Consider the following 26,067-nt stretch of genomic DNA (forward strand, 5'->3'; position numbering starts at 1 on the left):
GCTCAGCCCTTAGCACACACCTTTAATCCATGAACTTTCTGTTTATTGTAAACAGTATATATATATATATATATATATATATATATATATATATATATATTGGCTTTTTCGAGACAGAGTTTCTCTGTATAGCCCTAGATGTCCTGGAACTCACTCTGTAGACCAGGCTGGCCTTGAACTAAGAAATTCGCCTGCCTCTGCCTCCCAAGTGCTGGGATTAAAGGCGTGTGCCACCATGCCCGGCTTATTGTAAACCGGTGTTATTAAATATTAAATATATTAAATATACGTATTAAATAGGTCAAGAGGAAGAACCAGTTGATAGGGAGTGAAGGTAGGAAAAACCGTACAGTGTAAAGGGAGATCAGGTAGACACACAGGAAGTAGAAGAGATTACATGTTCTCTCTAGTGTTTGGAGAAAGCAGAACATTAGCATAGGAAAGTAGACTGAGTGATTGGAGAAGCCAGACATGGTGGTGTACATGTGTAATCCCAGTCCAGGGAGGCAGGAGGACAGACTCAGCCACATAGTGAACTCCATGCCAGCCTTAGAACCCTGTCTAAAAAAGAAGAGTCAGGTCTACTCCTTTCTACCATCTTAGCAGGAAGCCAGCCAACTTTACCAGGTGGTTCTACTGTATGTGGGTTATAAAAAGGTCAAGGGATCATCGTGGATGTTTGAAGTTGACAGGTAAAATCATAGGTTGCATGTAAAATCTAGGATGCATGCTACATAAATACAGACATATGGCAAATGGCTTTTCGACCTGTTTTTGTCCTATTAAATCTGCATTTCAGACTGAAAATCTTGGCCTGGTGTTTACTCAACATTCAACATGGCACGGGCTATTTCCCCTTGCTAAATCTGGCTACTTAGGCCCAGGCCTTTCGCTAGGTGAAAATTGCTTGCAGGTTTTAAGATTTTTAAGGTTTTTTTTTTTTATTGGGATAGGGCCAACAATGACCCGAGGCAGGGGCGGGGCCACGAGCACAGGGGCGGAGCAGGTTTAAGGAATGAGGCGGGGCCTACATTCTGGGGCGGGAACAATGTTCGGGGGCGGAGCAAAAAAGCGAGCTGTGCTGGACCTGGAACGATCAGTGCTGGGGAGGGGTCAAATTACGAGGGCGGGGCGAGAACGAAGAGTAGTGCCTGGGAAGATTAGCGGATTCGGGGGCGGGGCTAGTGCCCAGGGCGGGACCGGCGCGCGCAAGCACGTGACGCCGGTTGCCAGGGTGAAAGGTCAACGCGCCGGCGGCACTCCCAACATGGCTGCCGCCCGGGCTGTGGCGCGGGATCCCGGAGCTTATGCGCGGCAGCCACCGTCTCTTCGAGCCGCGCGGCTGCCGCGGCTGCTCTTCCTGCTGGCGGTGGTGGTGGCAGTGGGGCCCCGGGAGGGCGGCGGGGCGCGGCTCTACCGCGAGGGCTCAGACGCCGTGTGGTTGCTGGACAGCGGCAGCGTGCGGTCGGCCACGGGCAACAGCTCAGCCGCGTGGCTGGTGCAGTTCCACTCGTCGTGGTGCGGCCACTGCATCGGCTACGCACCCACCTGGCGAGCGCTGGCGGCGGACGTGCGAGGTGAGGGCCCCGCGCGCCGGTGGACGTTCCTCCGACGCAACACCTACGTGGGCGAAGCCCCACAGATGGGGCCGATGGCTTTCCTGAGGTCTCCAGCTCAGAACACCGACTTCAACATGTCCCCAACCACTTATCCTAGCCACTACCCGATCAGTTTGACTTTCCCCATACCCAGCAATTGCATTTCAGAGCCTACCCTCTCCACTCAGGAAGGTCCCCATTCCTGTCAAACCTCAGCCTCGTTTGCTAGGTAGCCGGCCATATGGTGGGCATTGGGCCGAGAAACTTAGACACCCACTCTGGGGACTGCTCTGCAGCAGCAGAAATTTTACAAAGCGTCTTCTTGCTGGACTTCTGGGTCACTAGCCATAGCTTTCAGGAAATCTTCCCGTATGTGTTTAGTTACTCACCTTTGCAGAACTCAGACCCCTTGGAGCAGCTCCTGTAAATGGGATTTAAGTGGCCTTCCCAGCACTGGCTTACATTTGGCTTCACTAGCTTACAACTGTTGAACTAACCTCTAATTACAGAGCTCTCAGGGCAAGACAACAAATTGTTACTCTTTTCCCTGCACCTTTGGTTTTAGGTCTGGTGTTGAACACTGCTGTGTTCTTCTTAAACAGATTTGCAAAGAAGCCCTTTTTCCAAGTATGCAATTGCAAATGACTATTTTAAAATGTTTACCCTCTCTTTCCTCATTGTTGGGGCACTTTGACTTATATTTTTTTATTTTTTTGAAACAGTTTCATGATGTTGTCCAGCCTGGCCTTGAATCCACTGACCTCTGCTTTGGCCCTTAGGTAGAATCTAATGACGTTGTTCTCTTGGGTTGTAAGTTTTCTTTTTCTTTCTTCCTAATACTTATTTTGTTTTGAATTACATGGGCGTGGGTGTGTGCAGGTGAGTGCAGTTTCCCTTGGAAGGCAGAGGTTTTGGATTCCCTGCAGCTGGAATCAGAGGTGGAGGAAGCTGGGAATGGCACTCGGGACTGAAAGAGCAGTGTGTGGGGTTTTGTTTGTTTGCCTCTTTTTTTATGGTTTTTCGAGCCAGGGATTCTCTGTGTAGTCTTGGCTGTCCTAGAACTCTATAGACCAGGTTGGCCTTGAACTCAGAAAGATCCACTTGCTTCTGCCTTCTGAGGGCTGGTATTAAAGGCGAGCACTGACAACACCCTGATGCAGTCTGTGCTCTTTTTTTTTTTTTTTTTTTTTTTAGTGTTTCGAGACAGGGTTTCTTTGTATAGCCCTGGCTGTCCTGGAACTCACTTTGTAGACCAGGCTGGCCTCGAACTCAGAAATCTGCCTGCCTCTGCGCCACTACGCCCGGCTTGCAGTCTGTGCTTTTAACCTCTGAGCCATCTCAGTTTCCTTGGCAAGCACTAGCCAAAAGTGAGACAAGACATTGAAAAGACAGTTTATACACTGTTTTTTTTGTGGGGGTTTTATTTTTATTTTTTTATTTTTTGCCACTCAATAGAGGAGAGGATTTTCCATTTCTTAATGCTTGTTGGTGGACCTGCAGGTGACCCTGGCAAGACCTGTTAGCAGCTTTTTTGCTTATATCAGTTCTGGCTTTCAATCTGGTAGCTAACTTGTATAAGCCACATCACGTGTTATAAGCTGGCTCTTCTGTAACCAAACCAACAGAGAGTGCTGCAATTGTCCCCGGAATTTGAAAGAAAGGACAGTTCCAAAACTGCCACAGTAAAAATCCACAGCTAATGCTGTGGTTGGCTTAGTGAACTGCAGTTGTCTTTAAAGAGTGACTGGTGCCTAGAAGATGGGGCAAGGTGTGGTGAAAGTGAAAGCTGACTGGCAGGAGCAGGTGAGGGCCTGAAGAGGGGTGCAGGATGTTGAGGGCAGGACTGCCTGAGTCAGGATGTCAGAGGCCCCTGAAGCAAGTCACCTGAGGACTTGGTAGGTGCTAACCCTAGTGTTATCAGTCCCAGCTTGGCTGCTGGGTGGATCCTAACATCTGGAGGTGTCTGGTCACCTGTTGTAAGGGATCCTGCCTAACTGCCAGGCACCTACAGAAGTGATGACATCCCATGTGATGCCTGTCATGTTGGGACTGTGAGGACAGCTTCCTCAGGAAGCTTCTGACTCACTCCAGTCCTCCTGTGACAGTGACCTCAGCCCCTTCCGTGCCTTGCCTTGTAGACTTCTGTGTAGAATATGGAAAGCACTAGACCTGCCTGGCTGCCACTTGGCTATGCTTCCTGCTGGCTTCCTGCCTGGGTGATCTAACAGGACAGAGGGTGCTTAGGGGTAATCAGTCACCTGTGAGTTGGACATGCAGGCCTTGTATTGGGTCCTCCCCAGGAGCTTCTTCCTGCCTCCATGAAACAGCACCTAGTGGCTTCTCCTAGCCCCCACCCTAGTCTCTGGTTGGACTGGCTGTGTTGCCATGGTTGACAATTAGCTAGAAGGTAGCTTATGCTTGTCTTCCTGCTCCTCAGTCTTTTCTAATTGAATGAGCAGCTGGAAAAGGTCGTGGGGGTTTGGGGGGGGGGCGTCCCCAGCCTGTGTCTGGAGGGAGGGCGTCCTCAATCTTGTGTCTTAGGTTGAGGACACCTGCCACTTCCTCAAAAACTTATGGTGAAGTTTTTTTCTCTTCTCTGACTTTGCAGGGAAATAGCGGTTTTCCTTATGACAGATAGGCTAACAAAAGATCTACTGTTCAGTGGATCCAAAGGCCATTCTAGTATTTATGTGGCTCTGGCTTGGGCCTTTCTTATCTTAAGTATTTCCCAGAACAAACCCTGCTCTGTTGAAATCTGTTATCTCAAACGTCATGTTTAGCATAATCTGAGTTGGCAGTTGACACCTGCACTTATTCTCCTGGGCACTGGAGGATTTCTATAGAGACCTAGGAGAACAGGAGTGTGCCCTGAAGCCTGTGCCCCTAAGCTCTTGGTGACCTCGGGGCTCTTTCTCTCCCCTTCAGTCCTCCGTGGAGAGAGAACACATCTGTGGTTGCCCCTAAAGTTCTTGGTGAAGGACTTGAAAGGAGGCCTGGCAGGTACTCACCACAGCATCTAGAATGTGCCCAGAACTGTCTGGCAAAGAGGTGTTTAGTCTCTGATATTGCAAATAATGGTACCAGGTGACAGACAGGCCACCTTTGGCTCACTTCCTGTGTCCCTCTAGAGGACATTGCGAATTGAGAGTAGGAGATGTTAGGCAGGTGGCGAGGCACAGAGTGTGTTATCCACAGGCAGAAACACAGGTGAGTGTTCTGTCACTGCTGCCACCGGTGGTGAGGCCTTCATGCCTCCCCTTGGTTCCTCCTTCCCATGGTGTCCGGTGCCTTCTGCTTGCACAGGCTATTGAAGATGACTGCTTAGTATTTGCAGGGTGCTCATTATCCATGAGAACAGGCAGAGGGACACTGGGGACAGCAGTTGCTGAGGAGTATGGTAGAGCCCAGAGTCCTGAAAACTACAGATGGCAGAACCAAAGTAACTCAACACAAGGGTATAAAAAGTAAGGACTGCTTAGAGAATAGTGGGGTCGCTGGTTCCCATAGCCAGGGCAGGAGAAGAAAGTAGTGTCTTCTCTGGTCAGCTCAGGAGCTCTGCAGGCCATTTCAGGAGAGATGCTTACCCTTTAGGAGCCTTTGCAAGTAGAGGGAGAAAGGAGTTGCTGTGTAGCCCAGTCTTGTCTTCAAAGCTGAAATCCTTTTGCATCTGCTTTTTGATGTTGGGGTTACAGGTGTGCACTGCCTCACCCAACTGTATAGATAGATTTGGGCCAAAGTTTGCCTAAAGCCAGAATGAGGAAGAATCCGTACTAGGAGGCTTTTGTGGCCCACGGCTTTTCAGCCCAGGGAATGACGGTGTTCTCAGCTTGGCCAGCTTTCCCCTTTCAGCTGTTTTCCTCCTCAGCCACAGTGGGCCTTAGGCCTTATGATCTCACACTGGTTAGCACTGCACAGAGGCTGACGGTCATTTCTCACTAGCTAAGGTTGTATGAACTGCTCACGGTACCCAGTCAGTAGAGGTGGGGTGGGCTGGCACTGAGAGAACTCTGTCCTAGCTACCTCCTGTCCCTGGAGGACTCACGTTCTGTCCCTCCAGTGTTCCTTGATGACATGGGTTCTCTCCATGAGAGTCTGCTTTGTGTGTGTGTGTTTGTTTGTTTGTTTGCTTCCTGGAACTCACTCTGTAGACCATATGGAACTCAGAAATCCGCCTGCCTCTGCCTCCCAAGTGCTGGGATTACAGGTGTGCACCACCACTGCCCGGCACTAGAATAATCTTAACTGCTGAGCCATCTCTCCAGACCCGAGAATCTGCTTTTAATTCTTGGAAATTATATTTTGATGCTACAGGGAAAACTCGTGGTCAGGATTCCAATCAGTGGCAAATGACCTTGTTAACAAATATATCTGAAAAGGGCAAGCTCCATGCACCCTCCACTGCTCCTGTCAGAGCTGCAGCAATGTTCTCTTTCTACCACCTTGTGGAGGCCTCAGACCACTGAGACACTGTGGACAAGCCAGGGCTCTCTCCTTCTCAAGCCAGCAGGTGCCTCATATGGGCTCAGAGGGCAGGCTCTACCTGTGAAATGATTGCTGTGAGGCTGAAGGAGGAGAGCCAGTGGTGTCTCCACCGTACTTGTATGAGGCACTTGGAGCTGAGGGTGACAGGACATTTCAGAAGAGATGCTGGGATAGATGCCACAGAGACAGGACTCAGGGCAGGCCAGGCAGAAGTGGACAGGCACCATGACAGTGTGGAAAGGAGGACTTACTCCCAGCCCTTGCACATATACGGGGTCTGATAGAATCTGTGCTCCTGAGGCCTGCCAGGACATTGTTGGCTAAAAAAAAGGAAGGGAGGGGACTGTAATTAGGAAGTGTTCTGTAGATGCTCATATGCTAAGGCCTATCTTGGCCCTTGAGAGCTCTCAGCCATGCTTCCCCAGCCCAGGCATGCTGCCGTCCCCGGAACAGCCTACAGCTCTCACTGGCTGATGACTGCTGTTCAGTTCACTGTCCTCAACTTTAGCTTCCTGCACATGAGGTGTGGATGTTTTAAGTGGTATCCCCTCAGGGACCTGGAGGGAGACAGGAAACAACGCAGCCAAGGGAGCAGAGTGGGGTCCAGGCAGGAGGCCCAGGCCCAGGATGAATGAGAGATCTGAAGAAGTGCTGTGTGACGGTGGGGACCCGTGCAGATTGTGATTTGAAGCCACTGAGTCTGTTGAGGCCTTTTGTGAGCTCCTGCTGGCTGCTTGGGTTGTACTAACTTGTTCTCAGGAGCACAGCTGAGCTAAGACTTTCCTTCCACCTTGGTAGGGTGACTCACTGTCTGCACCTTGCTGACTTGGCTGAGCCAGGTGGTAAATGAGCATTCAGAAACATCAGCTTCTCCACACTCCCACCTTCTTGTCTCTGCCCTGGTATCAGTGTCAGCAGAGTTGGTCTGGGATTCCCTCTTCCTCCCTCATAGCAAATGGGTACTAGAGTTCGGTGTCCTCGTGTGCATTGCTAGGAGGTTGCTCATGTATGTAGGGACAGTGCCCTACCATGGGTGGGGTGAACTCTGGGATCAGCATCAAGACCTTGCTCTGATGGAGATCCAGGGTGAAGTTGTCAGCACTGCTCCCCATCCTCATGGAATAGGCTCTCAGTGCCTTCAGCCTTTCAGAGGCCAAGTCATGTCAGGGTGCTTGTGTGTTCAGTCTCTGCTGCTGGGCTACATTCAAGGGGTTATTGCAAGAGTCTGTGACCTTAGCAGTCAGGAGGCTGCGGCCAGGAGCACTGCAAGTTCAACACCAGCCTAGAATGCATAACCAGAGCCTATCTCAGACAAATCACACAAAGCAAATAAACAGACAAACTACAAAGCTGGCTCTGGTTTGTCTTGCTGAGCACTGTGTCCTTCAGGATTCCTGGGAACCCTCTTTTCCTGTGTCTTATGTTGGAGTGGGCTTCTGCTGCAGATTCCAGAATGCAGACTCTGAGAAATACCAAGCTAGTGCCCAACACCAGCAAGCAGCTACACAGTGCTAGGATCAATCCTGGGACCTTCTCTACCACTGAACCACCCAGCCCCTCCACTCAATTCTGAGTATGCATGCTTAACAAAAACGAGAGAAGCAAAACAGGACCAGACCCCACCATGCAAACCCAGGTGCACCCACCCCAGCTTGGTGTGGTTTGGGTATTTTAGGTAGCAGGAGACTGGGTCCTTCACTTTCCTCTGGCTCTGGAATTTTCACTGTTGCACACTTAGGAGACTGATTCTTGCATTTTGCTCTTGGAGTTTTCACCATTACATGCTTTTCTGCACAAGGGGCTTTTCTAGACATGGAAGGAAAGTGTGGTTGGAAATACCCAGTGAGCAGAGTGAATTGGTTGGGTCTGAGTCACGTCAGGGTGGCAGGATGAGGTGCTGGGCCAGATGCAGAGCGTGAGTCTGCCTTTGAAGCACTTTCGGCCGCAGAGCCTTCTGTGCCGTCTGCCTCTAATTTGATGGGAGGATTAACTGTTCTTCCTCAATTCTGTGCTGTCGCAGACTCCAGGAAGCTATGCTGTGACTCAGAAATACTGGAGGGTTTTTTTTCTTCTATGCTTTTAAAGTGTCCTTGGGACAGAGTGGTTTTGTGTAGCTGGCAATATTTGATTACTATTTATGAATAACCTATTCTTGTTTTTTACTCTTAATAAAAGAGGGGAAAGATGTATAGTTTAAGTGAGGGTGGTATGTAGGACATTGGGGTGGTTCACATAGAAGGCAGTCACTGAACTCTGGCACCTGGTATCTGTAAGTGTCCTCTGACATTGCTCCCTCTATCCTGGCTAATCCCCGCATGCAGTCTCTGAGGTTTTGGAGTATCACTCGTTCTGGTAGGAATGGTTTCATGTGCCTTTCAGGTAGGTTTCTGGAGGAAACAGAATAACATTTGCCAAGCACACCAGTAACCCATTGCATGAGCTCCTGCCAGAAATCAAGCAACTTTCAGACAGAGGTTATATAGGCTCACCCAAGTGGTCTTCTGTCCATCTCTCATGCCTGTCTACTTGTGAATATTTATTACCCCTGCCCACAGTGTATACTTCTGAGCTATGCTGTGCTGCTGATTGTGCAGAGACCACCAGGCAAGCCCACCACTTCTTGGGCCTGGGCTTGGGCCTGGATAGAACTGCAGGGGTTCCCTGGCAGTATAAATAATGGTGTAATTTTAACACCCTGGAGAAAGAAGAGTATACATCTCTTACCCTGCAGTTACCCAAGGGTGCATTTGACGCTGGTGACCAGAGAGCAAGACAGGAGAAAGCCAGGCACTAATCTCTGTATTTCCAGGAACAGCTTTCCTTCCCTGGGTGAGAGGCAAGAAGAGGCTACACATTAATACCTAATGTGTATTAATTATAATAATGACAGAGGTGCTGAGTCCTCTCAGGCCCCTGCAGAAGCACACTTCACCTCCCCCACACAAAGGGTTTTTTTGTGTTGCCCTGACTGTCCTGGAACTTTCTATAGACCAGGCTAGCCTCAAACTCAAGAGATCTGCCTTCCTCTCTTCTGCAGTCCTAGAATTAAAGGCGTGTACCACTATGAAGTATTACTATACTTCACTTAAGAGTAATCCCAGCAAAAGGACCTGATAAAAATCTTTCATGAGAACTCAAGGGAAAGTGTTGGATGGGAGGAGATGTTCCAGCTGGGTGCCTAGTGGCAGTAAGAACACTTGCCAGTTATTTGCTGTGGCTGTGGCTGTGGCTGTGGCTGTGGCTGTGGCTGTGGCTGTGGCAGTGTGTTGCACTAAAAAAGAGAGGGAGACTTATGACCATGCTTTTGGATCTGAAGTTTGTGATCTGAGTTCTAGAACTGGAAAGGATTTGGTTAAATCATTTTGCAAAAGAGCTAACAATTATTGACACAGACACAGTGCACATGTAGGAAGTTGAATTTGTCTTTTCTGGCGTTATGCACATGTGCATTTGTTGGCATTCCCATTAAAAGCATTGAAGGTAAGAAAGGAGATCTGAGACTGTTCCTCTCTGCAACAATGGCATGCGCATCCCTTGGTGGGGTAGAGTGCTTCAGTTCAGACCACTAGCCTAATTTGAAAAATAGGCACAATGCTGGGCCCACCCCGTCCATCTGATTGCTGCATGCTCTACTTGGTGTCTCTCGTAGTATCCATTACTGGCTGCAGACAGTGCATCTGGTTCCTGCACTTCCACCCATCAGGTCTCTTTTAATAGCATGGCAAACTGCTGGGTGATTGAAAATTCAGCAAAGATCTATTTTCTCGGTGAACAGTGGTAGAAGACACTTAGCTTTGATTAAGTTATTCTGCTTTCCCAGCTCAGCACAGAGCCCATGAACAACATAAAGGGAGGTGCGGGGTGGTTTCACTGGGGCAGCTGGGCCTAGTGCAGATGCTGCCTAGGATGGAGTGCTTGGTGTTGGCAATCCTGCTCAAGGTCCCATTTTTGCCTTGTAGACTGGGCTGCTGCCATCCGTGTCGCTGCTCTGGACTGTGCAGAAGAAAAGAACCAGGATGTGTGCCGCACATATGACATCCACTTCTACCCTACCTTCAGGGTGAGCCCCAGCAACCTTGACCCCTGCTCCAGTCCTGCCTTTTTCACAAGGAGCTTATTAGACAGAATCCATGTACCAGTAACTCAGGTTAACCTTTCTGCCCTGACGTCTGAAGACTTGGTGGGGATTTGCATCCCCAGCACGTTGCCCATTTGTTCCTCAGCTTGAGCCACAGAGGCTCTGATCAGACCCAGGTACAGTATGAAGCCCCTGCTCACACAGAAGCCTGCTGGGTAGTATCCCTGTGGGGTAGCATGCTGCTGGCTCTACTGTTAGTAGCAGAAAGTACTAGCAGCTTGAAGTGGCTCTTCCAGTACCCTGCTGCCTGGGCTGCAGTTGGCTCAGCTGACAGACTTGTACATATTCCTTCCACTAGGGGGCAGAGGAACTACCTGAGACCCTGCTGAAGGTCCTCTGTTTAGTACATGCATGAATATGTGCCCACATGCTTGCATTTGAAAGTCTCACACTCATGGGCATCTCCAAAACTATGTAGCACCTTTGACTTTTTTTCCTCCTCCTTCTCTTCTTTCTTTTTTTCCTTCCTTCCTTCCTTCCTTCCTTCCTCTCCTTCCTCCCCCTCCCTCCCCTCCTCTTCTTCCTCCCTTTTTGTTTTTTTTTTTTTTTTTTTTTTTTTGAGGCAGGGTTTCTCTGTGTAGCCCTTGCTGTCCTGGAACTCACTTTGTAGACCAGGCTGGCTTCAAACTCAGAGATCTACCTGGCTCTGGCTCCTGAGTACTGGGATTAAAGGCCTAACTTGGAGTTAATAATTTCTGAAGAGCCTGTGACTGCAGTTCTGCACCTCTATTCTGTTAACACTGTACTCTCAGAGTCAGCCCCACCCCCCACCCCCAGCACAGTGATACCCCTGTTTTTTCCCCACCCTTCTATTTGGGCTTTGGTACTGTGATGCTCAGTGTGGTGCCAGCCCCAGGGACCTCACAGGGCGTTGTTGCTTGTCTTGTTTTCTGGCCTTGGCCTGACAGTGTCACATGTTGGCTGTTAACTTCATGCTCTCCATTAAACAGTGCTGTATGGCTGGGCAGTGGTGGCCCACACCTTTAGTCCTAGCACTTGGGGGCAGAGGCAGGTGGATTTTTTAGTTCAAGGCCAGCCTGGTCTACAGAGTGAGTTCCAGGACAGCCAGGGCTATACAGAGAAACCCTGTTGCAAAGGAAAAAACAAAAAAGAAAAAAAAAACAGTGCTGTATGTAAATGTCTGGGCCTTCTTTCTTATATTTCATATGACTCTGCCAAGATTTGCCCATGTTGCTGAGCACTGCTGTGGGTTTGGCTGTGCAATTATATCTCATTGTATGTGATAACCCTCTCTGCTGTGTTGGGCTATCTTCTGGCTTTTAATACATGGATTAACATTGCTGTAAGGGTTCCTTCAACTTGTGACAGGTTTCCCTGGCTGAGTCTAGGAAAAAGGCCAGAGGGCCCAGTGGGGCCCCTTCCACAACATAACACATCTGTCCGTGGTTCAGGACAAAGGGCCTGTGCTCCCTGTTTGCCTAGTGACAAGCACATCTGTGTTTTTATTCTTGTAGGACTGTTAAGATGTCGGTCCATTTTCCTCTTGACTGCTTCTGCTTCCCCCCTGGAAATTCCGGGAGTCCTCTGAGTATCTTACTCAGCACTTGCCTCCTTTTGGCCTAGGTTGGGAATGCTCCCTTTCCTTAACTGTTATTGCTGTGCTTCTGATGGGGCAGTTCTGGTTAGAACCTCTTGTCTTCTCAGAGGCTCTGAATAGCTCCTCTCATCCCTGGAACCTGTGCTGTCAAAACTTCAAGGGACATCACCTTTGTAAGGAACCAGTCCTAGCGAGTTGTCTTGCTTCTGACCCTATTGGGTTAGAGGTGACATAATGGAACCCAGTTTGTGCTTAACACACAGCTGCAGGAACATAGAGATGTGGAACATGTTTTGTCCTATCAATGTAACTTTGGGAGGGACCTGACCAGAGCTTCTGGTTGAGATAGCGGTCATCTCATTTAAGTATTAAACATATGCACAACTCCCCTACGCTCGCTCTGATTTATTTGTGTTTTTCCTTTAGTATTTTAAAGCATTTACAAAGGAGTTTACAACTGGAGAAAATTTTAAAGGTAAGGACATGCAGATTCTATTTTAACACTTTAGACTGGTTCACTCAACTTGGTAGAGTGAGTGTAGCCTCAGAGGATGGAGCCTGGGGCCTCCTCCTCAGTCAGCTCGTTTGCACTGGTGCTGTGTTACTTCTCTGAAAAGGTTAAACCTTAATAGTTTGGATGAGAATAAGGTTGGTTTTTTTTTTAATTTTTAAAAAATTGTATGTGTTTTTGCATGTGTACCCACCCGCCTCTGTCTGTCTGTCCTGAGAGGCCAAGGGTCCCTGAAACTGGAGTTATAGGAGGCTTTGGACAATCTGACATAGGTGCTAGGAACTAAATTCAGACCTCTGGAAGAGCACTCCATGCTTTTATCCACTGAGCCGGCTCTCCAGCCACAGGAAATTCTTTATTGTCTGCTTTGGCCTTCTTGGGAAATGTGGAAGTACATTTGTTCTTATAATCTTTATGAAGCCTGTCCTCTGGCTAGCTCATGCCCGTGTAGCTTTCATTCTGCTCACTTGGCACCTCCCAGTCTCTCCTCTCTTCCCTGCAGGTCCTCTCTCCCCTTCATGTGGTAACAGTCTGATTGAAAAAGTATCTGGTGGAGTGTGTATTCACGGCAAATGTGTACATGTGTTTTTATGTGTGGGCCTGGCCAGGTGAGAAATGCTTCACAGGTTGTCCCCCAGGCAACACCTGGCATTGCTGGCATCAGGAGTCATTTGCCTGTGTTAGCAGTATACGTGGAGTTAGCAGGTGCACCTGGCCACCTCTCACCATCACGTGTGTGAGATTTGTCACTTTGCCTTGTGTCCTATTATCTGCTCTCAGCTGTGTGGTTTCCCACTGTATGCATCTGCTATGACAGGACGTACCATGTCAGTGAGCAGCGGTGCACCCAGGGTTGTGTGGATAGTGCTGCAGCCTTCACTGGCCTTGGCTCTGGGCTTGGGATGACGGCTTAGGCACAGACACCTGGAGCCACAGCCATGACCCAGGTTTTCTTGTGTAGGACCTGACAGGGAGCTGCGGACAGTCAGGCAGACAATGATCGACTTCCTGCAGAATCATACTGAGGGCACCTGGCCTCCTGCATGCCCACCCCTGGACCCTATTCAGTGAGTAGCTGCATTGAAAGGTGGCCTGTGGGGCCCAGAGCATTTTGATAGTAGCCCGAGGCAAGTGGGCAGCCCTGGTCCATTCCTCTTTCCAAGTTGCCTGGTGCAGATAGGGCATGGTTTTAAAATGTCTGTGTGTATAGTGACTGGGGCACTGGCATACTGTGACAGCTTATGATCATGGAGAGCACTGAAGGTGTTTCTTTCTTCTGACAGGTCCAGTGACATCCTTTCCTTCATGGATAGCCACAGTGGCCAATACCATGCTATTGTGTTTGAAAGCTATGGTTCTTATGTTGGACGAGAGGTACCGTGTCTCATGTACTTTGGGGTACAGCTGGGGTGGCTGGGGTGGACTGTGGTTAGTGTATTGATAGCAACAACCTTGAGCATTGAGCTGTCATTTCAGAGATCCTAAGGAAGCAGTCTATAGCAAAAAAGAAAGGAAGGAAGGAAAAGGAAAAGGAAAGAAAAGAAGAAAGAAAGGGAAAGAAAGAAAATACTGGAGTGACAGGACTTGCTTCTTAGGGTCCAGCCCCAGCTGTGTCTTCATCAAGGCCATTGTTTGTTATCTCACACATTACAGATCTCCTGTGTGCTGTGTTACCACATCCAGGAATCTATAGGACCTTGCTTCTTTTGTGAGATGTTTGTGTCATATGGATGGTTTAGAAACCTTCAGCTTTGGCTAAGAATCAAACCAAGGGACCAGAGACCCAGTTGCTAATGCCAGGGTCCTTGAAGACAAGAAGGCCTCCTGGCCCACTTGGAAGTTCAGCCTGATCTTTGGGATCCTCCTTCCTGCTGCTTGAATGAAGTTCTCTAGGTTATCTGGGCAGTTCAGGAAGGAGACAGTGCTGCCCTCGGGAGGCCCTGGAGGCTGTGAGGTGGGCTCCAGACAACAGTATGGCAGCCATATGTGCCTACCCTCTGGACCTCCCTGCCCTCCCTCCAAGCTTGGCGATGCATATTGTTCTTTCCTTTGTGGTTGGCAGGATTCCCAGTCAAAGGCCTAAGGAACAGCAGAGCCTGGAACTCAATCTTTCCCTACCTTTCCCTGTATTTCCCTATTCCAACTCCTTTCCCTATGGCCCAGAACTGCTGCATGCCAGCTCTTCCAGACCCTTTGTCCTGCAAGCACACACATAGAGACACTTACAGGCCGAAGACAGGCTTTCCTCCCTGATTACCCTCTCCGTAGTGCCAGCACATCAGTGCCTTTGGAATCAGTGAGGCCTGGTCCCCTGGACAGGACCTGTGACCAAGTGTGTGCCCTGAGAGTTAGATCAAGAAGAACCATTGTAGCCAGGTGTGGTGGCATACGTGCCTAAATCCCAGCACTTGAGTGGCAGAGGTAGGCAGAGCTCTGTGAGATCAGACTAGCCTATACTACATATGAGTTCCAGGCCATTGAAGGCTACCAAGTGTCTCAAAAATAACTATAACAACAACAAACAAAACAAAATGAAAAGGAGGACAGCCACCATCAGCACCACTACCTCTGCCACTTCTCCCTCCCACCACTGCCACCGCTACCATGATCTTGGGGTACATCCACCTACATGGAATCCGTTCCTCAGCTCAGCAAGTAGCTGGCTTTGTTGGCATCTAAGAGCATCAGAGAACAACAGACTCCACTTGCCATGTGGTGAGCAGAGGAGAGGTTTTTAGTCCCCTGTGGCTAAGACCCACTGCGGCTCCTTCCGGCTCAGCAGGCCCCGCAGGTACAAGTTGCTTGCAGGAGCTACCCCAAGCCTCCTGGCTCCAGAGCTAGAATAATGTTGAGTAACCTGTTAGCCCCAACATGTGGGCACACAATGGGCAGAGTGTTGGGAAAACAGGGCTGTAGCTGATGAGTGGTGAGGTGCTTACTCCGTTCTTACAGATTCTGTTGCAGACAAAAATTTAGTAACAAATGTTACTTAGGGAGCTAGAGTGATGGCTCAGCCATTAAGAGCACTAAGTGTTCTTCTAGAGGTTCTGAGTTCAATTCCCAGCAACCACATGGTGGCTCACAACCATCTGTAATAGGATGCGATGTCCTCTTCTGATGTGTGTGAAGACAGTGACAGTGTACTCATATAAATAAAATAAATCCTAAAAACTAATGTTACTTTCAGGGCTTGGTTACTTTATGGTTCAGCCTATAAAGTACTTGTCCTGCAAACATGGGGACTTGAGGTCCATAATCCCAGTGTTGAGTAGCCAGAAGCAAGCCCATCTCAGATGTTTGCCAGCCAACTGAGACCCTGTTTCAAAAACAAAGTAGATGGTACCTAAGTCGTTATTCAGAGAACACCTTAAGTTATCCTCTGATCTCCACATGCATCCACATACACACATGTACTTGCACACATATGAATACATACATACCTACACACACACACAGAGGATCAACAAATGTTTCTTTTGATTATTCTGAAAAATTACTAAATGAGGGTGGTCATATGACTTGGTAAGCTGCTTAAAACACAGTAAGTTAAGATTCACAGACCGCTTTTGATTGCAGTGGGAGGGGTGCAGACTGCGGTACTATGCCTCAGTCGTGTGTAGTTGGTACAGCAGCGCATGTCCTACCATCCAGCTGTTTGCAAGTTGAACAAGGTTTTCCACACGTGTGGTGCAGGTAGTTCAGCACCCGTGAGATGAAGGGTCACCTGTGAAGTAGGGGTCTGCACACTCGAGGATGTTTCCTGAGAAAAGCAGGGCGGTAACACAACTTCTTCTGCAGGTGATCTTAGATTTGATTCCGTATGAAAGCATCATGGTGAGCCGAGCACTGGATACGGACAAAGCATTTCTGGGGACACTTGGCATTTCTTCAGTGCCTTCCTGTTACTTGATTTACCCGAATGGGTCTCATGGACTGGTTAACGTGTAAGTACTACCTTGTATGATGAGTGGGTGAGCGTTCAGTCAGGGCTGTGGAGACTCGCAATTCACTGGATAAAGGCTCAGAGTCCACGTGACAGGCTCTAGCTGGCTAAGATGGAAGGAAGCCATATTCCCCAGCCATCTTCTCCGAACTGCCTATGACCATGCCCCAGGATCTGGGGTAGTTGTTTGCCATGAGTTTCTGAGCAAACCCCAAGTGTAACAGGTGTCCCCTCCTATGGTAAATCCGGGCTTTTGTTTGTGTCTGTTGAGTGACCAGCAAACTCTGTAGAGGGAGAGGTTGGGGTGAGCACCAGGCAACAGGTCAATAAAGTGGCCTTGAGTAAAGCTTCAGAAAGCAAAACAGATGTGCGAGTTCATGAAAGCTGTAAGGCCTCAGAAGAGCCTTGGCTAGCGTGCCGGAAGCCTGGGTTTGATCTGTTGCTGCATATCTGGCATGATGGTTCATACCTGTAATCTCAGCATTTGGGAGGTGAGGCAAGAGAACCAGAAGTTTAAGGTCATCTTTGGCTACACAGGAACTACATGAAACCCTCTCTCAAAAGGGGAAAGAAAAAGCAGAAGTCCAGACCTGAGGTCATAGAGCTTCTTGGGATGGGCCCTGGGCGTCTGGGAGGCTGCTCTAACAGTTACCTCCGTGGCTGCTATTGGGTTCTGATGACATTTGTGTGTAACTTAGCACAAGCATATCACAAGTGCAACCTCTAACACAAAGCCACATTGACACTGTACAGTCACACTACTGTATTCTCTGCAAGGACACTGATGGCTTCTGAGCATCAGATAGTTTAGGAGTTGCTAACCCTAGGCCTGGCCTCCAGATATGGTTCCGATGGCAGAGCAAGCATGTCATGAAGGCCCTCTGGGACGGTAGAGTCATAGCCAAGATGAAGCTGATTGTGGTAGATGCTCCAACAGCTTTACAAACGTCCTAAGTTCCAGCAAGTGTGGGTGAGCTTACTGCAGCTGTCAGTCAGGGTGTCTCTGCACTTGACGTTCTGTCTCCTCAGCTGACACGAGTACCCGTCATCACCTTTGTCAGTGTGTGCACAGGGGGAATGGCCAGTCTGTTCCAAGCTATGGCCTGCAGAGGCTGCGTGATCTTGATAGCCATAAAAAACATCCCTCCCCTTCTTCCTTTCACAGTGCAAAGCCTCTACGATCGTTTTTCTCCTCTTATTTAAAATCCTTACCAGATGTAAGGAAAAAGTCACTTTTCTTGCCTGATAAGTCCAACAAAGAAGACGTTTCAGAGGTGGTGGTTTGGAAAGAATTTGACAGGCAAGTATGAGTGGGACTGGGTGCGGCCGAGAGGCTACCCTCTGGGGTGGCTTCCTCAGTCTACCTCCCACCTGGGGGCATGGTAGAAACAAGAGGGCCTTTGTATAGGAAGGCAGGAAGTATTTTTTTTCCTAACTCTCCACTTCTCTCAGGACCAAGCTGTATACTGCAGACCTGGAGTCGGGACTTCACTACCTGCTGAGAGTGGAGCTGGCTGCTCACAGGTCCCTGGCCGGAGCCCAGTTAAAGACATTCAGGGACTTCGTGACTGTCGTTGCCAAGGTATGGGTGGTTCTGCTCAGACTATGGTACTGGGTCCCATTTGGTATGGGCTAGGATCATCTGTCTGCTGATGTGGGTGATTGGCCAGCCTGGACCGCCTGGTAGTGACCGGTATGGCCTGACAAGGAGCAGAAGAGGCTGAGGACAAGGAGCAGAGCACACTGACTCCCTGATTCAGCTTGGGCAGTTCAGCAGGCTGGGGGAACCAGTAGATGAGGCATGAGGAATATAGACAGGTTGTATAGCTACAGACGAATGGCTGTGCAGATATGAAGGGTGGGAACCTGCTCCTAAGCAGCTTCAGACTGGGGTCCTAGGAGAGTTAGGTGTCGAGGGATGGGGAAGGCCATGACACAGCACAACCCGGGTCCTGCCATGTCAGAGTCAGGTCGAAAAATACTGGTCAGCATAGCCACAGTCTTCCAGAAGCCATGTGAGGGAATTAGTTCCATGTGTAAGTGCTGAGCAAGGCTAAGGGGTAACTTTGAAGAGATACCTAACAAAGCTAATGCAGGAGGGCTGATAGGTGTGGCAGGGCTGTGCTCCATGAACATTCTGGCCCCTGTAGGTGGGCTCCTAAGGGCTTGGAAGAAAAGCCCTAAGCTGGCAAGTTCTGATGGCTGGCCCCTGAAGAGCAGGACTTTTGCTTGGCGGGGTAGGAAGGGGCAGGCAGCAGTCCAGGGATAAGACAGGGCAGAATGCTTGGTATCCTCAGAAGACCTGGGTGGGCTAGGACCACCTCCATCATGGTGATTTATGGTACAGGCTCATGTTCTGGTACTGGCTCAGTTTCCTACCAAGTAATCATCCTCAGTGCCCAGAGTGTGGGGAGGAGAGTCCCGGCCCTCTGCAGCTTAGTGTACATGTCGAGTTCCAGGTCAGCCAGGGCTACATAGAGACCCTGTCTCAAAACCAGAAAGTGTTCAGCTAAGCAAACCCTATGTCTCACTAGACACTGCTGCCTGGATTGACTCCCAGCCAGCGCACTCACTCCAGGTACACAGTTGTTGGCCTGCAGGCACTGGCCTTGCCTCGATGAGCGAGTCTCTTTGCTGTTGCCCTCCTGCCTTCTCTCAGTTAGGTCTGAGGCTTGAGGATGTACCATATGATGGTAACAACTCCTTAAATCACAGTAAAATTAGCAAACGTAATGCTTTTGTAATCAGTGCATAAACATATATCTAAAAGCCAGTTAGTAGCTCACGCCTTTTTTCCCAGCACTCAAGTGACAGAAGGGGAAGATCTCTGTGAGTTCAAGGCCAACTTGATCTACAGAGGGAGCTTCAGGATAGCTAGGGCTACACAAAGAACCCCTGTCTTGAAAAAACCAAGACAGACTGGGAACAAGCAATATCCTATCAGATAGAAAGAGAGAGCAGACAAACAATATACCATCCAAAGAGGAAGAAAATGACCAGGGTTCTCTTAGCTACTTCCTCTCCAGTATTATGAACCAGCCAGTAGGCTGCATGTCATCAATGCCTGTGATAGGTTCTTGTTCCTATCTATATACCTTGTAGGGCAGTTGATTAGAGGTAGTAAAAGCGGCTGTTGGAACTGAAGAATTGTAGAAAGAGGATAAGTATGTGGGTAGTGTCTTCTGGAGGGCTATTGTGCTCTTGATAACTTGGTAATATACCGTACCCAGCAGTCTCCCTGTCCGATGTCATAAAATAGCCACCTGGTATCCCCCTAGTTCTTGAAGAAGCCCCAGTTCTAGGCTGATCTTAAGGTTGAATTCATTTTCTTAAAGGACTGCCTGAGGCAGGGCATGTGTTGGTATGGGACTTTGACCATGCTTTGTGGACTTTGTCACAGGGTCACAGCTCTCTGTGCTGCTTTCAGACCTTGGTAGGTAGTGGCGATTTTTCTCAGCATCTCAGAGGATGGTATCTTCTTTCTTAGCTGTTCCCTGGCCGGCCACCAGTCAAGAAGCTGTTGGAGACACTGCAGGAGTGGTTGGCCAATCTCCCCCTGGACAAGATTCCATATAATGCCATCCTAGACCTAGTCAACAACAAAATGCAGGTGAGTCCCCACTATGTCTAGTGCACACACTGCTATTTCCTTCACTTCCCAGGTTTCTTCCTGCTGCTCAGGCCTGACTGGGACCCAGAATCTGCAGAAAGGAAGAGTACATCTACCCACCCATGGTGCCTTCCTGGCTTTGCTGCTAGTACTTGGTACCACAGCACGAGCCTCATCTCCCTGCTTGGAGAAACCCATTTCCCCATGTAGAAAAGCCCCAGGCCCCCAAGTAGAGAAGCCTCATGATTTTTTCTGTTCCTATTTCTGTGATGACTTCATGCCCACATCCTTACCTCAGTGATGCTGCTAGGTTACACTGAAGGCTTCAGGGTAAGGACAGCCCAGCAAGAACATGCTGGGAGAGCTGCCTTCAAACCATACAGCACCTACAGCTTTCGGCTTTCGGTTCTTACATTGTTGTTTGATTCATCCCTCCCTCCCTCCCTCCCTCTCTCCCTCCTTCTCTACTCCCTTCCTCCCTTCCTTTCCTTCTTCCTTTCTTTCTCTCTCTCTCTCTTTCTCTCTCTCTCTTTCTTTTTTAAGATAATGGTTCTCATGTAATCTAGACTAGCCTCAAACTCAAGATTCTCCAGTTTTAGCCAATTATCTATCCTTAATCCAAGTGCTAAAATTATTGGTGTGCAGTGAGAAACTTTGATAAATACATACCCTTGGATGATCATCTCCCCATTCAAGGCCAGAAGCATCCTGCAGCTAGTGTTAATATTAACATTTGTCTTGTATTCTTTGTGGATGTTTTCTCCTCAGATTTCTGGAGTCTTTCTTACCAGCCACGTAAAGTGGGTGGGATGTCAAGGAAGTCGACTGGAGTTGAGGGGCTACCCATGCTCCCTCTGGAAACTGTTTCACACTTTGACGGTTCAGGCCTCCACCCATCCAGAAGCACTGGCTGGCACAGGTACCCATCACCTAACCAAGCTGGCACTAGTGGCCTTCTGTGTTCACTGTCTGGTTGGAGTGCACGACCTGTGCAGCATAAACACCCACGAGACAAAGCCTTGATATGTATGAGGTGCCAGTCACCTAGATGTCGGGTCAGGGGACATACTAAGTATAGAGGTGAGCATCTCAGAATACAAACACCACAAGCATAGCCTCTCTGTGCATGGAAGGCTGGAGGGAGACTTCTGAATCCTTTGCCACAGCAGCCTTACTTTAGAAAAAAATCAGAGGGCAGAGCAGCCTCTATGGTTTTGTAGTGTACTTTGTAGTGTAAACTCACCTTGGTTTACTCAATAAAATAAGGCAAGTGAACCCTGTTTACTGAGATATATCATTTATCATTTGTTCTAGAACAATTTAGCCTCAAGTTGAGCAGCTAGAGTTTCTTTGGGTCAGGAATCTTAGAGTGTGGTTTAACCTGGGTCCTTGGCTTCTGTATAATGAAATCAAATTCAACTTGAGATAGATCCACTTCCAAGCTTCCTGATTGCCCACTGGCCGCTGCCCCAAGGCCTTCAGGTCCCTTCTGTGTCCTGGCTAGAGGGTCCTCATCCATTTCTCTGAGGCCTGCTCAAATCTTAGCAGCTCACTTAATAAGCGGGAGCCAGTGGAAGAGCGGCGCTCATAACTTCTGTCATCTTGGTCTCACTCTGCTCCCTTGGGAACAAAAACCCATGAGTTTTCAGAGTCAGGGACTGGGCACAATCCCAGGGTTACCTTTCACAAGGAGTAAAAACTATAAAACCTGAGGATAGGGACTGATAACTGCCAGTAGTTCCACAATTGCAAAATGAGAAGTATATCTACTCTCCTCTTCAAGGCTTTAGCCTGTATTGAAATTTTTATCTACTCTGGATGTGGCCGTGTGGGTACTTTACGGTCCATCAGGCCCCTGCAGCTGTAGAGCAAGTGTCTGCCCTTCAGCTCTTATGCCTCAGTCTGTCTGACCTACATGTGTCCAGCCACGTTGATACCAAGCCATAGTGGAGTCCATGAGATCCCGAGTGCCTTCCAGTAGCATCATAAAGTTCCCCTGACTCTGTGGTGTTGTCACACACCTACCACTTTGCTTGCTTATGTTAGATGGGTGCACACTTGGGTCTGGCTGGGCTGCAGGATTCTTTGATTCCTCCTGTTGCTTGTGTAAGTGTGTGGTGGTATGGCCATCCAGGGGAAGGCTTGGATTAACTAGCTCCTACAGACTAGCTTCAGCTTCCTACTAGGTGGCAACAAAGATCAGGAAGGACCCTAAGGGCTTTGACAGGCTGTCATTCAAAGCTAGAAAGATAGACTCACTTCATTATAGAAGCACCCAGCTTCTATAACTTTACAAAAGGGTATACCCAGGATATGGGGAGGTTGGTCAGTCTCAATCTCACACCTCTATTAGAATCAGAAGAAAGAGGAGCACACAGCGGGGAGGCGCCTCAGAAACAATCCAGACACTAGGATCAGACCCATAGCACTATGTGACTTAATGCATCAGGACTACTCCTAAAACAGGCTGACTCCAGAGGTCTCTTGTCTATGCAGAAAAAGGAAACGAGTGCTCATCCACCGTGCTCCTGCCACGCTAGCTCCTCAGCACACTGCTGATGTGTGCTCAACAAAGAGTGCTTAAAGAAAGTTTGAGGTCCTAGGACACACTTGATGTCTGCATGACAGACATCAGGCTGGCAGCTGCAGCAGTCTGTCCTCTTGAACACAGCCTGACACAGCCCTAAGGAGAGTAGTCCCCTGCCAATGGAATTGGGTCAAGCGAGGAGCAGGATTAAATCTTTGAGGTTTTCTTTTCTCGAAGCTGATTTAAACCCGTCTACTAAAGTGCTGCCTGCATTGTCTAACCCTCCCCCAGGTAGTGGTTTATGGTTCGTGTCCACTTTAAAGATTAAGGCTGGAGCAAGCAGAGGTTTGGTGGGCAAGAGGAGGGATTACTGTGATGTGAGGCAGATGTTTGAAGATCTGGTAGGGAGAGGAGGCCAGGCAGGCTGGTTACAAGACTAGCAACAGTGTCTCACAGCAGGCATTGCCCTACTACTGGTGGGTGCAGTCAAAGTCAGCAGGAACAGTGATGCTGGTTTTGACTCGTGGATACAAAGGCCCCAATGTAACTCCTCACGTCCAGGATCGTCTGTGGACAGGTCCCTGGGTCAGGGTGTATGAGAAGGTTGCCGTGGGTGGAAAGACTCCTTCCCTCTTGGGAGATGCACTCTCTGCTCAGTCACTTTGTCTATGGGGCTCATCCCTTATTCGCATGCTTACCTCTGTTGGGCTGCAGCCCATTCCTGTTGCTTGGCTTGTTTGTCTCTGGCTGCTTGCTTCTGCCTATGGGATAGATTGCTTTCTGAAAATGCTGTTTACCTGTCAGGTCTGCTGCTTCTGTCCTGTAAGCCTTCTGTTTTGCTAGGAACCATGGCCCTAGATGCTGGACTTTTGTATTTTAAAATCAGCTAGGTTGTGGTGCATGCTTTTAATCTGAGCACCAAGGAGACAGGCAAGTGAATCTCTGACTTTGAGACTAGCCTGATCTACCGAGTAAGTTCTAGGACAGCCTGGGCTGTACAGGGAAACCCTGTCTTGTAAAACAAAACAAATAAAAAGACAAACTCACCAGTAGTTTTATAATCTTGTAATTCCAATACTCAGAAGGCTGAAGCGGGACAGCCTTGAGTTCAAGGCCAGCCTGAGCTCTATTGCAAGTTCTAGGCTAGCCAGGATGACATAGTACGAGCCTGCTTCCAAAAATCAAAACAAACAAAAGAATAAAACTCACCATTTGGAGATGCTCAGTCCTTCTGAAAGAGTGCAGCCCTTGCCAGCCTGCCTCCCTGTCGGCCTCCGAGACAGAACCTTGGCAGCCGGCCAGTTGGTAACTGTTGCTGCCCATCTGTTCAGGGGAGATTGTACACAGCCATATTTGCTCATGGATCTAGTGGATTCTGAAGCAGGATGGCCCCGGGCTCAGAGTTGAGAGCCTCACCTCCACAAGTGTCACTTTTAGGAGTTACAAAGTAGGCAGTACACACAGCTGGCAGACTGGCAGATCCAAGGGAAAACACACTCTTTGGGGTTAGGTTGTTTTGTGGGTCATGAGGTCAAGGCCAGAGACAACCAGGAACAAACATGGTGAGGAATGTTAACACAGTCCTTTTAAAGCTTATGGGGATCGAGGCTGGGTTACTGGGCTTGTTCCTCTTGGACCTGACACTCAACTTTCAGAATGCCCAGTGTGACAGCCACTGTCCCCATGCACTGGGGGCAGCATTCACCACCGCAGTCATACTGTGGTACCTGGGGAACCCGTCCTGGGGCTTCTCGTGGGGCCACTCCACACTCTCAGATGCTCTTTCTGTTGGTTTGGCGACCCAGAGGCTGGCAGCACTGATGTTCTGCCTTTCCTTGTGCAGGCTTTGAAGGCGACCCCCAGGCAGTGCTGCAGACCATCAGGAGATACATTCACACATTCTTTGGGTGCAGAGAATGTGGTGAACATTTTGAGGAGATGGCTAAGGAGTCCATGGATTCTGTGAAAACTCCAGACCAAGCTGTTCTCTGGCTTTGGAGAAAGCACAACATGGTAAACAGCCGCCTGGCAGGTAAGAGGCCTGCATGTTCCTTGCTCTTCCCACACTTGCGCACATAACCTTGAGCCTGGACCTGGAGGGTCCGACCCAAGGGTGCCTTAGACAGTGTGTTTGAGGACAGTAAGTTCCCTCTTGCTCCTGCTTGCCCAGGGTGTCTCAGAGCACTGTGTCCTGTTGGCTTTGGAGCCCCTGGCCCTTGTAGACACAGATGGGTCTCTTTCTTCACCCGTATCTCCCTCCAGTGCCACCCCTACAGCTTTACCACAAGTAATTATGAACTCTGGAGGGGGTGGGGCGAACCTATAGCAATTTTGCTAAACACTTTTATTATCTTTAAAATCTGTTCTCAGGGACTGGAGATTTAGTTCAATTTGTAAAGTTCTTGCCATGCAGACAAAGATCTGAGGATCTGAGTTTATCTATTAAAAACATAACCTGGGCGGGCTGGAGAGATGGCTCAGTGGTTAAGAGCACCGACTGCTCTTCCGAAGGTCTTGAGTTCAAATCTCAGCAATCACATGGTGGCTCACAACCATTTGTAATGGGATCTGATGCCCTCTTCTGGTGTGTCTGAAGACAGCTACAGTGCACTTAGATATAATAATAAATAAATCTTAAAACAAAACAAACCATAATCTGAGTACAATAACACAGAGCTACACTCTGGTGCTGGGGAGGTGGAGAGGATCCCTGGAGCTTGCTGGCCAATCCAGCACAATCCATTCTGCAAACTCCAGGTTAAAGGACAAAGCCTGTTTGAAACCATGAGAGCATCAGAGAGTAACTGAGGAAGATGCTCTTGCCTTGACCCTTTCCAGAGTGCACACATAGCACATGCACACAGACATACGCGCGCGCGCGCACACACACACACACACACACACCTCAGATTGCTAAGCAAACCTCACATGTGATTTTGTTTTAAGAAAACAAAATAGAGGGTCCATGTAGTCTGTCAGGGTTAAGTAATTCCCACTATTCTAAAATCAATGGCAGATTAAAATTAGGCTTAAGAGTAATTCTACTGAGAAATGAATTTAATAGAGATGAATGGAAAATGTCACTAAACTCTTGGTTTTTGTTTAATCTGCTGTATTATAAAGCATATTACAACTAAAGCACTAAAGAAAATTGGTTTTTCTTGGCACCAAGAGCAGACGGTGCCTTTCGTGTGGAGGATTTACTTTGCCTCAAGGCGCTGGTGTAGTGGCCCTTAGATAGGGATTTCTCTCTAATGCCTTCCCTAGCTCCCTCCCACCAGGCGCCTGGCTCTGAGGCAGCCAGAACAAGACACCAGCTGCGCTTTGCCCAGTCCAGGGGCCCTGTTGTCCCCACCACAAGTGCCCACATCATTAGGCCACAGCGGGAGGGGCTGTATAGCCTGGTGTAATGTTGCTCCTAAGATTCCTCACCTGCTCAGCAGTCCCACCAACCAGCCTAGGGGTTGGGTCTCTACCTCTTTGTCAGACCGTGCTTTGTGTTAGTTAGAAGACTCCTGGTATGTGTCTCAGAGTGTTCATCCTCATGTACTGGCTGACTCCCTCCAGCCAGGGCTGGCTGGCCTTCGCCTTGTCTTCTCACCCTGTGTGTAGCACCTATAACACACACACAAATAGTCCTGCTTTTATTAACTCTGTACACACCACACTCTGGAGCAGAGGGGCACAGGGTAATCACAGC

At 48.9% G+C, this 26,067-nt stretch overlaps 1 protein-coding gene across 2 annotated transcripts in view; it reads left to right on the plus strand.

Annotated features, from left to right (window-relative positions):
* Positions 1-1,231: 1,231 nt before the first annotated feature.
* The window catches only part of Qsox2 (quiescin sulfhydryl oxidase 2), a 28,073-nt gene continuing 3,237 nt past the window's right edge, over positions 1,232-26,067 (plus strand). Inside the window, exons 1-11 of one of the 2 annotated variants that reach the window (XM_021156467.3) lie at positions 1,232-1,577; positions 10,040-10,140; positions 12,203-12,251; positions 13,249-13,354; positions 13,571-13,661; positions 16,086-16,231; positions 17,396-17,530; positions 17,683-17,812; positions 19,718-19,840; positions 20,609-20,759; positions 24,211-24,399. In XM_021156467.3, the coding sequence (XP_021012126.1) occupies positions 1,268-1,577; positions 10,040-10,140; positions 12,203-12,251; positions 13,249-13,354; positions 13,571-13,661; positions 16,086-16,231; positions 17,396-17,530; positions 17,683-17,812; positions 19,718-19,840; positions 20,609-20,759; positions 24,211-24,399 (1,531 nt within the window). In that variant the 5' untranslated portion in view covers positions 1,232-1,267. The remainder of the gene's footprint in view (positions 1,578-10,039; positions 10,141-12,202; positions 12,252-13,248; positions 13,355-13,570; positions 13,662-16,085; positions 16,232-17,395; positions 17,531-17,682; positions 17,813-19,717; positions 19,841-20,608; positions 20,760-24,210; positions 24,400-26,067) is intronic. The other variant, XM_021156469.3, reaches the window with a different exon arrangement.

Source organism: Mus caroli, unplaced genomic scaffold, assembly GCF_978045245.1.
Source record: "Mus caroli unplaced genomic scaffold, Mus_caroli_1 scaffold_2, whole genome shotgun sequence".
Taxonomy (NCBI): domain Eukaryota; kingdom Metazoa; phylum Chordata; class Mammalia; order Rodentia; family Muridae; genus Mus; species Mus caroli.